This window comes from Sciurus vulgaris, assembly GCF_902686455.1.
Source record: "Sciurus vulgaris genome assembly, chromosome: 5".
In the NCBI taxonomy this organism is placed as follows: Eukaryota; Metazoa; Chordata; class Mammalia; order Rodentia; family Sciuridae; genus Sciurus; species Sciurus vulgaris.
This window is the reverse complement of record NC_136465.1, coordinates 172,467,605-172,483,534: the sequence shown is the minus strand read 5'-3', so window position 1 is coordinate 172,483,534 and position 15,930 is coordinate 172,467,605. Positions and strand designations below refer to the sequence as shown.

The following is a 15,930-nucleotide window of genomic DNA, read 5'->3' as shown; positions in this document are numbered from 1 at the left end:
GCTGCAGCGCGTCCCCACCCACAAAGCGCAGTCCTGTCCTTGGAAGCCTCACTCATCTGCTCCCTCAGCAGACACCACATTCCTCCTCCCCTGGGAGTGACCCCGGGTTGGCACTGAGGCCACAGGGATGAAGTAAAGCCAGCTCCAGCCACGAGCAAGCGGACGGGGCAGCCTGCCTGGGCCCTGCTGCCCTCCACACCCGCCTGCCCGTGCCCGGCGCCCATACTGGCCTGTTCGTGGTGCTCGATGCCCATGCTGACGGTGTTGACCAGGATGGCCATCATGATGCCCCGGTTGAAGTACTTGCTGTCCACGATGCCCCGCAGCTTGGCCCGCATCTCCCGCCACAGGTCCCCACATAGCCGGACTGCCCCCACCGGCTCCTCGTCGTCCTCTTTCCCCAGGCCCGAGGAGGCCCCGTCCTCGCTGCTCCGAGGCCCGTCCCGGTCGGCTTCAGCCTCACCGCCACCAGAGCCCCCGCAGCCTGAGCCCTCCTGGCCCGAGTCAGTGCTGCCCGGGCCCGAGGGCTGCCGGCCTGCCTCGTGCTGGCAGTGTGGGCAGCTGGCGGGGTCGGAGGCCAGCATGGCAGAGATGGGCTGCACCAGCGTGTGGGGCGTTGGGTCCAGGGGGCTGTGTCTCGGGCACAGCTCTGCAAAGCAAGCAGGTGGTGTCGGTGCCCACCCCAGGCCCCGCCTGCCCCAGGCCGCGGGGCTTGCCTGGAGCAAGCCACCCACTCCTGCAGGTGATGGGCTTCCCCTCTCTGAGCTTCATCTGGACCCTTGTGAAGCAGAGACCCAGCAGGCCACGGAGTCTCTGCGTCAGTACACAATGGGCCTGGGGCAGGTGTCCCTGCTGCTTGTCACTTCTGCCCTTGGTGCTGGACCAGTCACTCAACAGACCCTCCCAGGTCCTGGTCACAAGCCTGGGGGAACTGGGCATGACTGTGAAAGCGTCTGTGTGGAAGGTGGACACTCAGGGTGGCCGAGATGTCCCTCAGCTCTCCGCCTGTGTCTCCCAGGGAAGGGAGGAGGCAGAGCCCTGGGCAGGGCAGGCCGCACTCTGGAAGCCCTCAGGATGTCCCCCCACACAGGGGGAGTCAGGGCTGGATGGGGGACAGGCAGGAAGCAGGCAGGGGCCAGAGCTCACACCCTGAGCAGCCTGGGCGGCTCTGGACCCAGATCCTGGGGTCTGTGAAGCAGGTCAGAGAGGTGGCAGGGAGGCCTCCCTCTGGCTGGTTTAGCTCTTCTTTGTGTTTTCCTATATTTTTCTCCACTAAGCAAAGACATTAAGGGGAAGGCAAAGCCGTGATGTGCAACACCTGCCCTTGGTTTCCACACTGGCCTCCAGACACCTCCCAGTCCCTGGACAGGGGCCTAGACCCCGACATGGCTCTGGAGCCAGCAGCCCTGGGTCATCCCACCTTGGCTCCTGAGGACAGGCCAAAGCCCTTCCCATCCCTGGACACCCTGGAGGGAGGACGTCTGCGGACCCAGGCGGGGGCCAGAGCCCCTCTGGAAGCCCCTGGACTCCCTGCCCACCAGTTCCGGGAGCAGGTGGGAGGCAGCAGGAAGGCCTCGGAGTGAAGCCCCCCAACACCCTCTGCGCAGGCGGGAGCCCACCCTGCCCAGACAGGGCTCCCCTGTCTGCATGCTGGGCCAGCCCACGGGCCACCTGGAGCCTCCTTCAAGGCCACACCCAGATGGCCGGCATCCCAGGATGGTGGGCGGCAGCTTGGAGGACGAATTCTCCTGCCTGGCCTCCCAGAATGTGAGAGCCAGAGAACTGGGCTTCCCGGGGCACGGCCTGGGGCGCTGGCCCCGGCCCCCCACCCCCACAGTCAAGGTCACACAGGGAACAGCGCATGAGATGCTCCTCCAAAGCTGCGCCTGCCAACCTCTCCGCACCCTCTGGGAGAAAAGAGCCAGACCTGGCCCCTCCCCTGCCGTGACGGCCCCTCCTGGGACTGGGTGTCACTCAGCAAAGCCCTGGCTGCTCCGACATTCCATGTGACTGAGCGACACCTGGGGCCACTTGAAGTGACTCCCTCACCTCCTTGAATCTTGGTTTTCCCGTCTGAAAACGGGGGTGATGTGACCCGTGGCCCCCTCCTCAGGACTGTTGCCTGCTCTCGGGACCCGGGAGGGGACCCTTTCCACGCCCAACGCAGAACTTGCAGAAAAGACCCAGCAGCACTTGGGCGTGAGAAGCGGCTCCCGGCAGGGGCAGAGCCCAGGGTGGCAAGTGTCCCTGACTTGCCAGACTTTCGTGCCAGGTGCCAGCCCTTGTCACTCAGGCATGCTGGTAAGCAGGGGACAGCAGCTGGAACCAGCAGACTGGCGGGCAGCTGCCTCAGTCTTACACTGAGGTCAGAGCACTGCTTCCTTCCTTCGAGGGTGGCTCCCAGGCAGAGCCCACGTCTGAGCACAGGGGATCAGACAGGAGTCCTCCAGGGCAGGCTGAGTCCCTGTCCTGGGGCGAGCAGGGGCAGGCCCGGGAGGTGGGCCTGGAGCTCCTGGGCCATAAAGGAAACGCTTGGACTGACATGCAGAGCGGGACCCCAAGGCTTGGGACCCTCTCTGATGCTGGGCAGGTGCGACCCGGTAGCAGCAGTGAGCCCCCAGGTGGCAGCACGCCAGCTGCCGAGCGGGCAGGGCCACTTACTGCAGTGCCTGGGCTCCCTGGCGTGGGGCCCGGGCTTGGCAGGGGCAGGTGCCCCTGGGCCCAGGGCCTGGCGCCGGCTCTGCAGGGCCTGGTAGAGGCCCAGCGCTCGCCGCTTGGCCTTGCGCAGGATGTGGCAGACGTACTGGAAGATCTCCTCGTAGCAGTCGCCGGGCTCGGCGTAGCTGGCCACCGTGCTGGAGGACAGGTAGCGCTGCCGCTGCTCCAGCATCAGCCGGTGCTCCCGCTGCTTGGTCTCCGAGAACTGGGTCGCTATGACAACGAGGCACAGGTTGATCATGAAGAAGGAGCCCACCTGTGACCAACGGGAGGAGAGGACAGGGACAGGGACAGAGGGGACAGTGGGGGTAGGGACATGGAGGTGCAGAAGGGCCAGCAGGAAGATACAGGGAGAGAGACAGAGATGGAGAAAGAGAGTCAGAGAGGGAGACAGAAGCAAAAATGGAGAGAGGAGGAGGACGGGACAGAGCAGAGACACGGATAGATGAAGGACAGCGGAGAGGCAGACGGCCAGAGACAGGCAGAGTGCAGAGAGAGAGAACAAGGGGACACGGGAGAGAGTGGAGGGGGCTCAGAGAGATTCGGGGGGCGTGGGAGACACAGAATTGGGGGAAGAGACAGGGACAGAGAGGAGCAGGGGAGGGTGGAGGGTCCCAGAGAGACAGAGGCACAGACACAGATGGGGACAGGAAAAGATCGCTGAGGCCTTGCTCCAGGGGAAGGCATGACCCAGGCAGCTCTCCAGGTCCCACCCTGGCCCATTCCAAGCCAGGCTGCGCTCAGGTCCCAAGACCCAGGCCACACCCCACCTGGGACACCTGCACTGAGGCCAGAAGGGAGGCTGAAGCCCATCTTGGACCACTGCCCTCTGGCCTAGACCTGGGCTTTCTTTGTGCCTGGAAGGACAGGTGGGAGAGGCCACCCAGTTAGCACCAAGGATGCTGCTCCTTAGGTCCCCAGCCCCCGTCTCTGTGCTACCAGGGGCCATCCTGGGCACAAAAGGCCTGCCGGGGCTTTTTGGGGTGCGGCACCTCCCCTGGCATTTGCTAACCTCTGCATGAGCTCAGCTGCCACTGGCCGAAAGGGCCAGTCCCTGACCTGCCCTCTGCTCTACCTCCAGCATGACTGGGGACTGTTTATGGGCTGAGGAGCCCTTGCCCGCGACGCAGCCCAGGCCAGGCGCCTCACCTCTGGGATTCAGGATGGAAGCACGTGACCCCGCCCAGCCAGGGTGAATGGCGGCCTGTTTGTCCAGCTCTGCTCTCTGCAGCTGCCCCGTGCCTGAAAGCACTGGACCCTGGCCAGCTTGTTCTACCCTGGGACAGGACCACCTGAGACCCATCGATAGCAGCAGTAAGAGCAGCAGGGCACACAGACAGAGCACCGGCTGTGTGCAGGGTTGCAGGCTGGCGCTCTGCCTTCCCAGAGCCCAGGAGCTAAGCGCTATTGGGGACCCCTTGATAAAGCAGCTGCCCAAGGTCAGGCTGGGAGTCGGGGGCTCCAGGCCCACCCCGGGTCCCCCTGGAGGAGAGGACAGAGCTTCTCCAGCTCCTCTGGAACTCAAGGCCCCTCTACAACCTCTGTGCTCCGCGGCTCCCCTTCTTCCATCCAGAAGGTTCTTTCCCTGTTTGATACCCTGGCCTTTAAGGCTCAATGCTGGCATCACCTGCAGGGACTCTCACTTCCCCCGCCTCTTGGGCTTCCTCCTATCACAGCACTGGAGCCCTGAACCGACTCTCTGTTCCCAGCTCTCAGCTCAGGGCGGGTTTTCTGGTGATGCACAAACTGGTGAGGGACTGCAGAGCTGACAAAGCTAGGGTCCCTTTCTCTTCTGTGGCTTGTCTCTGGGTCCAAAGCCCCAGCCTCCCCAGGACAGCTCTGCAGGCACATCTTGGGTCACCTGCCAGCTGATCCTGACCCCCCAGCTCAGGATGGGGCTTCCCCAGAGGGCCAAGCATGGCCTCTCCCCCCACCAAGAGGCCAGAGAACCGCCCCACAGTGGCAGGGAGTGAGCAGCACCTCCCGGGCGTGAATCACCCTGACACTTTGGGAACTGTGCTGTGGTTGAAGCTGCAGCCAGGCATGACAAGGGCACATGAGCTTGCTCTGGGGACGCTGCGGGCAGAGGAAGCAGAAGGGATGGCCTGTAAGGGCCGACAGAGCCTCCGGCTCCTAGTTCCCCAGGGGCGGAGCCACCTTAGAGGTGGGAGTCCCTCGGCCACTTTTCAGAGACCTCCCCACAAGGTCACCACCAGGACCACACTCCCCTCTCCAGCCTGCCCCACACTTCAGCTTCAGAGCATATGTCTTCGTACCCCAGGAAAGCAGGGACAAGCCAGGGCCCTTGAGAAGCACATCCTGGGGCCACATCCACAGCTAAGGTCAGGAAAAGAACGTCTGCCCAGAGATCCGAGGCGGAGAGCCAGGCAGGAGCAACGGTGGAGCAAACGCCCAACATGAGCGATGAAGGCGCTCGGAAGCCTCCTGCACACCCGCCAGTCACCCGCCTGCAGCCTCCCCTCCTCAGGTCCCTGGTCATGTGTCCTGAGCTGGCCCGGGACCTCAGCTCCCGACACTTACTATGATGAGCAGGATGAAGTAGATGAAGTTGTAGAAGGAGTGGGCATCCATCACGTAGTACATGATCTCCACCCAGCCCTCCAGGGTGATCACCTGCAGCCGGCACCAAGACGAGAAGGGACAGCCTGAGGTGCACCAGGACCAGACACGCCACTTCTCGGGGGGCAGCCCTCGCCATTCACAAGATACAGGCCAGAAAACGATGGTTCAGAGAGGTGAGGACACTTGCCCAACATCACACAGGCAGGACTGGAGACAGAACTTCAGTCCTGGTCCCTCTCACTCTGGACCTCACCCTGTTTCCTGGCTACCTTGCTAGGGCAGGCAGGCTAGGGAAGCAGGAGCGCAGGGGATCTCAGCTGTACCTCAGCACCTGGGCTACTGGTCTATCCCAGGCCCCAGCTTCTTCCTCATACACAGGGCTGGCAGAGCCCCTGGCATAGCTGGGCTGTGGCTAGTCTGAGCCCATTTGCATGGACTGGACAAGGCTGGTGTGACGGTCTCCCCTGCCCCACCCTGACGTCTTCCCAGAGAGGGAGGGGGCAGCCTCGGGAGAGACCAACGCTGGGGCGTATCTGCTCCCGGCAAAGCCTGTCCACGGGGCCCCAAAACACGGCCCACAGCTCTGAATCCCAGATCCTAATGCTCCCGGTCTCATGGCTTCAGGCTTCTCCACTCTGCCTGCTCCAGCCATGACCCTCCTGAGGACAGCGGGAGCTGAGCCTTTACCCACTGTGCACTGGCTGACTGCTGCCTGTCACCTGGCCTATGCTCCACCACCCAGCGTGATTATACCCATTATAAAGATAAGAAAGCCAAGGCACGGAGAGGTTAAGCAACCTACCCCAAGGTCCTTCAGCCCCTTTCCACTAACAAACCCCACCTCTCCCTCTGCAGAGAACAGGTGTGGGGTCGCGGAGGCACCAACCTTGCCACGTGACGGCGCTCTCTGCCGTCAGGCTAACGTGGCTTTGGCAGGACAGGTGTGCGCACCTGGTCACAAGATGACCACCAACGTGGGACAAAGTGATCTCTGCTGTCACCCCACCAGGAATGTCCTTCCTCCACGTGCCCCGTGGGGCACTGCCGTGCCCTGCCAGCCCTCCAAGGACATGCGTCCTCCCTCCCCATCACGGGACCTCCCGCTGGGCCCCTCTGCCTCCAGGCATCCTGGGACTCCGCACAGACAGGCTCTGCAGTCGGCCAGGGTCGGATGAAAACCCCCGTCTGGCCATTTAACGGTCCGCCTATAAAATGGGCCCGGTGCTGCCCATGTGCCCGCAGGCGGGGGGCAAACGCCGGCCAGGAGGAGCTGCTCCCGGGGGGCCCGGGCCTGAGCGACCTCACCTGGAAGATGACGATCCAGGCGTAACCGATGTTGTCAAAGTTGATGGCACCCTTGTGGGGGTTGGCGCTGCCCGTGCGGCACACGTTGTAGTAGCGGTTCCAGTTGACACAGAGGCCGCTGGCGTTGAGGTCCTGGCGCCCCGCCCCGAAGTCGTAGACGTCGTCCTTGGACAGGCAGCACTCCCGGCCCTGCTCCTTGAGTGGGGGGATCTCGTGGCAGCCCATGATGCCATTGTCCCCCGACAGCGAGCAGATGAAGGGCATCTCGTCATCCTCCTCCGGCTGGTAGTAGGGGGGCAGGGCCACGTCCCCTTGTCTGTCCAGGGTGAGGGGACGGAGGGGTCACTGCCAGGAGGGTGGGGAGAGGGGAGGCCCTGCGGCCCCTGCCTGGGCCCCTCTCCCAGGCACACTGCCATCCCCTTACAGGGTCCCCTCCCCCGGGGAACCGTCCCTGGGCTCCCTGGGACCACACTGTGCCTGCTTCCAGGGAGGCCTCCAGGTTCCAGGGCCAGCACACAGCAGGCACTCACTGAGCGAGCAAGCGCTGAATGCAGCGGCCCAGCAGGCGAGGATCCGACCCCTGTGTGCCCCTGCGCTAGCCACTTCTCTGCTGGGATCCAGGGACCACAGGTGAAGCAGAGTGGGCGGGACCCACGGGCAGCTCCCCACCCAGACCCCCCGCCCTGCTCTGTGGATCTGCGGTGGCTAGGGGTCCATCCAGGTGGGGGAACTCGAGGCAGGTTCATTAAACGCAGGAAAGTGGATGGAAACCCGTCCTACGAGGGCAAAACACTCCACAGCTGCACCTGTGAGCTCAGCGTGGACCCCGACGGGACAGGAAGGCCCACAGCGCAGCCCACCCAGGACCGAAGCCAAGAACCACGACGAAACCACCCGCCCCAGCCTTTCGGGACAGAAGGCGCTGGTGAGCGTCAGCACACACACGTGCGCACTGTTAGCAGCCTATGAGCCAGACGACCCTGGTGGGGCCATTTGGCAATAGTCAGCTTATCACACCCCACTGATCGCCCGATCTCATGAAGGTATGGCTGAAACTCGCTAGAGAAAGAATGGACTTTTCAATGAGTGGTCCTGGGACAACTGATTGACCATTAAATAAATGAATAAATCTTGACATTCCCCCAGCCACCCACCATGCACAAAATCCCTGGAGATGGGATAGATGGGAGATTTTTAAAGGCAGCTTCTAAAAGCCAGCCCTGGAGAACGCCTTCATGACCTTGGGTTTGGAGGCGAATTCTTAAGCTGGACGCAAGCGGGAATGCTAGAAAATGATTGATAAACTGGATTTCACTCTTGATCAAAGAGATTCTGTCCATCAAAAGACACGGTCAAGAGAGTGGAAACGCAGTTCCTCCGTGCTCATTTCTGGGAGTGAATTCTTTGAGCGAATATGCTGCTACTTATTTATGCAACTATGCATTTGGGTCGTTCCTGGGTTTGGGGCTCTTATGCCTCATAAATATTCCTGCACACGTCTTTGGGTGGATCTAAACCGCCCTTTCTTTTGAGCAAATGCCCAGGGGTGGAACTGCTGGCTGAGCCCGCGCCTGGCTTTAGCTCCAGGGGGTTTGCCCCTCACCAGGGCTGCACAGAATCTCTACCGGCAGAGTGTGGTCGTCCCAGGGCACCAAGGCTGGCGGCCCTGGGCATCGTCAGCCCTGATCTTAACTGTTCTAGCGGGTTGTCATGGCGTCTGTTGTGGTTTCGATTGTGCATTGTCCCTGAAGAGGGATGCTGGTGAATGCCTTTCCACAAGCTCATCAGCCACGTGCCTGCCCTTGTGAAGCCTCTGTTAAGCTCTTTGGGGCCATTTTGGATTCGATCGTCTGTATTGATCAGATCGTAGTAGCTCTGCCTCGATTCTGGTTTCTGCTCCTGGTGGACCTCCTGGTGGACCTCCTGGTGGACCTCCTGGTGGACCTACATATTGCAATATTTCATTCCAACCTGAGTTTTCCTTTTTAGAATTCGTCACACTTGAAAACCTATAAACAGAGGTCTGAGAGTCAGGGCCTCCATGGATTCCCCCAGATAGCATAGACCCTGGGCCTGAGTGCAGCACTGGACCTGGACTCACTAGCACTGGACCCAGGGCCCGCCTGGCAGGTCCATGCCCTCCCTGATCCCCGGCTCTTACCTGACCACACGCCCAGAGCTCTGCCAGCCCCACCCCTCGACCCAGGGAAGCTGGGCAGCTGCACCTGGGCCCTGACTGCATCCAGAGTCCAGCTCAGGTGACCAGCCTCTCACATGTAGCCAGTCAGTAGCACCAGGCAGCCCATTCCAGTCCCCACGGCCCTCCTTCCTCCCCTGCAGCTCAGCTGTGCCTCTCTGAGTTATCACAGCCTCTGCTGCTCCCAGCCTCCACTTCTCCTAGCCTCCACTCAGGCCTGCTCCCTCCTCAGTTGAGAGCACAGGCTGTGTTGGCCAACGCAACTTACATGCTGTGTGCTCTCAGGCAAGTGACTTCACCTCTCTGAGTCAAGTGTGAAATGAAGATGATAACACACTTCCCTCACAGCACGCCATGAAGATAACTGAGCTAACCCTGCTCAAAGTAGCGCCCAGCTGTACCGAGCCTCCCCCTAAACACCAGCCATCTCAACTAGTGCTACCCCTGATCATCTTCTGGGCCCACCCTGCCATTCCATGAGTGCTTATTAAGTGCTGCTGAGGACCAGCCCCAAGCAGGCCCTGGGACACCCAAGGTGGGCTCCTGCAGCCCTGTGATTCCGGGTGCCAGCTCAGCACCTGCCCAGTGAATGACGAAGCCCACCCCCAGGGATTTCCGGGCCCGGGGAGACACAGGGACTTCCTGATGCAGGGGCAAAGCCCAGTGGCTCACAGAGCCCCCAAGGCCAAGCCCTTCCCCAGGGCCTGACACGGTGGCTGGGATCATCCTCACTACACCCTCTGGTGGGGAAACTGAGGCATGGAGAGTTTGGGCCACTTGCTCCCAAAGTCACTTGGTTAGCAAGTGGTGGAGGCAGAATCTGACCCCAAAGGCCACGCTCCTCACCCTGCACCACCCTGAGGGGTGGGGGCCCCGTCCCCACTGCCAGGCCGCCCCCACCTGCCAGGAGACTTTCCCGTCTTTCCAGGTGCCATTCTGCATCCCGGCCTCAGGCTGGAGAAGCCCTCCCTCTCCCTGCACTGGCCTGGGGACCCTAGGCTCACTCTGCCACGGCCCAGAGCCCAAATGCCCAGACGCAGCTCCCTGCTGGCCTCACCCTTCCGCGGGGGGGGGGGGGGGGGGGGGGGGGACAGACAAAGGCCTCACACCCCGGAGCCCCGCACAGGGCCCAGCCCCTGGAAGGCGTTGGCACGTGCTTGTGGAATGAAGTCCACGTCCCGACACCCACACAGGGGCCAGGGGCTTGGAGGGAGCCTTGTGTGGCCTTGATCGCGTCCCTCCCTCTCCAGGCCTCGGTCCCTCTCTGCATAGTGACAGACTGGATGGAGGCTCTGCGAGGCCAAGCCAGACGAGGTTCCTGTTGAAGACTGGCCCACACATGTCCTCAGCATCCTCCCTCCACCCCTCACCCGCCAACTCGTGGCTGGAGCCACCCAGGCCTGACAACGAGGAGGCGACGTGCAGGGACCAGGACGGGGAGTCTGCAGCGGGCGAGGCACCGCGTCCTCGTCGCTGGCCCCGTCCTGCCAGAAGGGAGGTACAGGCATCTGGTCATTGAATGGTCAGCTAGGGAGCACCCCAACCCCACTCCAGGCCCTGGGAGGACAGGAGCCAGCAGGTGCCTCTGGTCTCCCTTTCCCAGACCAAGGAAGGAAACCAGTCCAGACAACCCAGTCCCCGAGCTGACAGGTAAGAGGCAGGAAGCGAGCGTGGTGAAGAGATCAAAGATCGTGTGGCACAGAGGGGCCTGGAGGCACCTTGAACCCCCAAAGCCGCCGCTCCTGCCCGCTGCTCTCTGTCCTTGAAGGCCAGGCCAGGACAAGCGGCTGCCCTCCCCCTCCCCACAGCCCCAGGCCGCAGCTCAGGTTGACATACTGGCAACCTCCTCCCCAGGCCCGTGCAGGACCCGTCCCCACAGGGGCGGCCCCTCCCTGCCTATCCGGGTGGCCCAGTGCTCCCCACAGCGACGATCGCCTCCAGATCCACTGGACACAGAAGAAGCCAGCCACCTGGGTGCAGGGTCCCCCCACCTCCATCAGGCCCCTGGTCCAGGAGTACCACTCAGGAGAGACATTTGCCACCCACTCCCAGCCTGGCGCCCACCTCAGTCAGGCAAAGAGCAGCCGGGGGCGTTTACGAGAGAGAGTGGACGGAAACGCGGCTATTTTGGACGCCCTGGGTCTGGTGCCCAGTAGGAGCCGACCAATTGGTTTTCCTTACCAATGCGTAAGACAAACAGATGCTCAGGTTGTGTGCGTGGATGAGTGAGTGTGCGAGTGTGAGTGTGCTTAAGTGTTAGTGTGAGTGTGAGAGTGGGTGTGTATGAGTGTGTGTGAGAATGTGCATTTATATGAGTTTGTGACTGTGCATGTGAGTGTGTGTATGCATGAGTATGCATGTGTGTGTGGATGTGAATGCATGAGTGTGTGTGAGTGTGCATGTGTGTGCATGTGTGTGTGAGTGCATATGTGTGTGCGTGTGGGTGTGAGTATGCCTGTGGGTGAGTGTGAGTGTGTGTGTGTTCACCCTCACCACAAAGGAAGGAGCGACTCCCTGGGTGCCAGATTTTCCAGCGCTCAGCCACCGCCTCCTCCAGGAGCGAAGCCTGACGGATGCCCGGCCCTTGACTCCCTCCTCCTGGGCCCAGCCTGCCCAGACGCAGCGGGCCAGCGCCACCCCTCCCCCGGGACTCGGCACCACAGGCGTGGCTGGCTGCAGTTTGGGACCTGAGTTCTCTGCCTCCCAACCCAGGGCACTGCTTCTGGGCCTGTCCTGACCTCCCTCCCCTCCTGTCCACCTTCCTCCACTGGCTGAACCTGGGCATTAAGCGAGGGCCACTGGGAAGGGGCCGGTGGCAGGGACGCACTCACATGGTGAAGTTCTCCTCCAGGAAGCAGCGGTTGCGCAGCAGGCCCGCCCAGAGCTGCACGCCGATGATGCCGAAGATGAAGAAGACGAAGAAGCAGAGCAGGAGGACGTTCCCCAGCATGGGCAGCGTGTCCAGCAGCAGGTTCACCAGGATCCGCATGCCTGGGAAGGGCGGGGCGGAGGGACCGTCAGCGGGGCCTGGAGGTCCCAGGACAGGGGGGTGGACCTCGCATCTCCCAGCCTGCAGTGCTGCTGGACAAGACCCCCCCCACACATGTGCCCCTCTACCCCCAAAGCCAGGAAAGCGGCCCCGTCCCACCAGATTGTGGACCAGCAGCAGACATCTGTGGAGACAGTCCCTGGGGACGCACCCAAACGTGAGCTCCAGTCTCCTCAACCCTGGAGGCTGCCGAAGGAGTCTACCTCATACAGGAGGCAAGGGGAGGGTCAAGGAACTGAAGTCCCTGCCTGGGCCATTCAGCAGGTCTGGGTGTAAAGCAGGCGGCCTGACACCAAGTCCCGCCCTCCTCCACCACCCGTGCCGTGTCCTCTTCCTGGAACAGCCGGCAGCCCTGCTCCACCACCACAGCCCTAGCGAGGCTCTTCTTGCGAAGCCCCCCTAGCCCCTTCTCACCACCCAGGCAGGGTTCACCCCTCCCTCCTGCTCCAGGCGACCCCAGCACCGCTGGCCTCGCCCAGGCTGCCACGACAGCTGTGCAGGCCGCGTGCCAAACAAGCTAGGCCTTTCCACGGGCAACGACATCCTCGCAGCCTGAGCACGTGGCTGCCTAGCCACCATCCTGTCTCGTCGACTGGGCTGTCCACTCCTGTGGGACAGAGCCTGCACCTGAGTCACCGCAGGGTCCGAGAACCCAGCCAGTCCCGGCCCAGGAGCTGGCCCCAGCTCACACGTGTTGACTGTTGAGGAACGATGCCCGACCGCCGCGTGGGAAGGGAGTGGGACGGGAAAAGTGGGGAGAGAGCCGTGGTCCTGCCTGTGCGGTCAGGGGCGATGCCGAGCTGGTCATTAACGAGGATGATTATTTGGGATTCGCATCACTAACTCTGTGCGGAGTGATTTCCAATCAATAATTAATGCCCACCCCCATCTTCCCTCCCCACAAAACTAGGTCAGCCTCCTCTCTGGAAAGGCCGCAGGGCCCCCTGGCAGGCTCTCCATCCAACCCAGAGCATCAGGAGGGGGCCCCACAGCCCACCTTCCGATGTCCCCAAACCAGAGCACGAAATGGAATAGGCCCCCACGTGACCCCCCAGCTGGGCCCAGCTGACGTAGGGAAGTCAATTGGGGACCTTTCTGGTGCCTCGCTGGTTCATTCATGCCCACGTCCACTCACCAAGCACCCAGTTGATGCCAGCTGTGTGCCAGGAAAAGGGCTGAGTCCATGGGACCCACAGGGGAACATGAGCCCCATCGCGAACCCACCGCAGAGCACACAGCCTGGCAGCAGGGGACTGGGGACCAGCGTGCCGGGCAAGGCCCATGCCTGAGGACACAGGCAGGGGGAGACTGAAGAGGTGAGGAGCCCGCCACGCCAAGGGCCAGGGGTGGCCAAGGCCCAGCAGTGGGCCCCTGAGGAGCAGGCAGGAGACCGCTGGGGCCGCTGCAGAGGGGCGCGAAGGCATGGGGTCTGCGGGGGACTGGTAGGGAGGCCTGTGTCATCATTGCTAGTAGGCCCAGCCCTCAGTCAGCTCTGGGCCAGCCAAGGGGCCATCCTGGAGGCCCGGCAGAGGCAGGCACAGCTGGAGAAAAGGCTAGCCAGCAACACCTGGAGCAGCCGCTCAGTGAGGCCCCAGCCTGGCCGCTCCCCCGGGCTGGCCTTTGTCGCTCAATTAATTAAATGTCCCTGTTCTCCAGGATATTGAGACTCTGAGACTCACAGACACCCGCCTGGCTGGCTTCCCTGAATGGAGGCCCTTCCCTCCGCCTGCCCGCCTGCCCGCCTGCCCCGCTCCCTCTGCCCAGCCCCTGGGGCCCAGGGAGTCCCAGGGCCACGACGCAGAGGCATAATTAGCTAATTAGCGCCTTAGAAGGAGTTCACTACCTCTGTGCCCGGGAAGAGGGCACAGGATAAGGGAGTCCAGGAGGAGCCCAAGAGAACCAGCCCGTCCTTCCTTTATTCCTCGGTCAGGTAATTAAGCAAGACAAGCTGGACAGTTACACTGCCCTCGGCTCCCGGCACTGGGCAGGAGAGGAGAGGGGAGGGAGGAACAGAGACGAGAGAAAGAAGGTGGATCCAAGAGGGACGGGAACATGGACCCAAGGAGCAAGGGGAGACGGCAGGGAACAGGCAGGACAGAACCAGAGCCCAGAGGCCGGGAGAGGACGGATTCACAGGGATAGAGAGCCACCTTCTGCCTCAGGCCACCTCCCTAATCTCCCTCCACCTTCCCCAGGCAAACCCTCCGCCTCCAGGCAGCCTTCCCGGTGCCCACCTGGGCTGGTCAGGAAGCCCCCTGCCTCTAGTCCCACCCCTCTCAGGGGCTCAGCAGGAATCAGGCTGCAGGTGACCAGGAGGACGTGTGGAGGACCTGCTCCCAGCCAAGAGGGCCAGGAAGCCCTGAGCACCTGATGCAGCCCCTGCACTGCTGAGCAGCCGTGCACAGGCCCGGACAGTAGACGGTGTGGCCCTGACACAGCAGCTCACCCTCTCTGGGCCCAAAAGGCTTCATCTCAGATGGGGACAGTGGCAAGTGCCAGTCAGTTGGCCTCTCAGGAACATTCCAGGCTGGGGCACCTCTTATGGAAGAGCCCCTGAAGTCGGCAGCTCACCCCCAGGGAAGTCCAGAGCCTTATCCCACCAGCCCGCCCTGCTCACAGGCCCCAGCCAGGCGCCAGTCCCCACTCCCCTGGGCTGACCCCCCACGAGGCCTCCCTCCACGCTGCCCATGGCAGGGGTCCTGTGCTGCTATGTCTGGTCCGTGCCGGGGCGGCCATATGGGAAGCCCAGCTCTGGGGTCCTCGGGGCCCGGCACATACTCCACCACACACACAGTCTGGGGCCCTGGTGTCCACGCGCCTGGTCACTTCCTTAGATCTTGGGGTCGGGGAGGGGGTCTGGCCTGAGCCTGCTGGGGGTGGTGTCAGTGGACTGTCCTATGCAGTGGGGAGAGCCGGGTGCCAGCAGGGGCAGAGGATAGCGGGCAAATGGAAGGGAGGACCCCAGACCAGAACCCCTGCTCCGGGGACCCGGGCAGGCAGGGCAGCCCCTCGGTGGAGTGGGGAGGTGGCAGGCGAGAGGTGCCCTTCCTGACAGCATCTCCCTCAAGGTTCGGGGTGCTCTCCACAGACGAGCTGTCAGCCCAGGTTACCGTGGCCACTCGGCCCAGCCAGCTCAAGTAGAAATCACTGGGCACATGCCAGCCAGGGGCACAGCCTGTGGCCAGGGGAGGGGACACAGGAGAGGGGGTGCCCATGCTGTGGCCTGGCCTGGCCGGGTCAGTGAGGGCACTGAGCAGCCAGGAGAGGCCGTCTGCCGCTCCTGCCATCGCCAATGCCAACTAATCAGGGGCACAGCAGGCGCCAGGGAGGCCGGGCCAGGCAGCAGACGGCCAGGCTGCCGAGGTCACAGCTGCTGGCCCTCGTCCAGCTGGTGAGCGCCCGTGTGCTGATGGGGCCTCAGCACCCACCCAGCCAGGCAACCCCCACCACCTGCTCCACCCAGGAAGGCCCAGCCTGTCTCCCTGAAGGTCCCCGTTGGCTGTGGCCAGGCAACCCCTACTGATCCTTCCAGCGTCCTGCCCTGCTCCCGTGATGCCCTCTCTAGGTATGTGTGTGCCCTTCCCCCCACGCTCCACGCAGCATGTCCCCGCCGGCGGCTCCTGGGTCAGGTGCTGCCCGCAGGGAGGGGCTGTGGCCAAGGCTCTTTTGGCCCCCCAACTTGGCCCAGGGCCACACTGGTACCCCAGCGGATCAACGGACCAACCAAGACACAGGGCCCACTTCCTTGACCTGGTGTCCCGTCCAGGCACCACGCCCTCCGGGCTGTAGAGACCACTTAGAACGGACCCTGGGCTGGCTGCCTCGCCCGCCCACCCCAGCCACTCCTTCCGTGGTGCTGGCTGCGTTTCCCATTCCCAGGTCGCGTGCTCAGCAGGTCCCTGGCCAGATGTGCTACCCCACACCCTGCCCTGTCTCTCCCCAGAAACCCGCAGCCCCATGAAAGCCGGCCTCCGTCTCATTCCCTTCTCTCCCGGCCTCCCTCTCTCTTGTCCCACGGAGGCTGTGGACCTTTCTCCCTCCAGAGACAGAGCCCTGGGAGTCCCAGGGGCAGATGGCC

General features: G+C 63.0%; 1 protein-coding gene across 1 annotated transcript in view; it reads right to left on the bottom strand.

Moving 5' to 3' along the window:
• CACNA1I (calcium voltage-gated channel subunit alpha1 I) overlaps positions 1–15,930 on the bottom strand; it is a 109,462-nt gene that overhangs the window by 30,177 nt on the left and 63,355 nt on the right. The window contains 5 exon segments of the mRNA XM_079141413.1: positions 231–649; positions 2,662–2,974; positions 5,260–5,352; positions 6,607–6,922; positions 11,635–11,794. Of these exon segments, the coding sequence (XP_078997539.1) occupies positions 231–649; positions 2,662–2,974; positions 5,260–5,352; positions 6,607–6,922; positions 11,635–11,794 (1,301 nt within the window).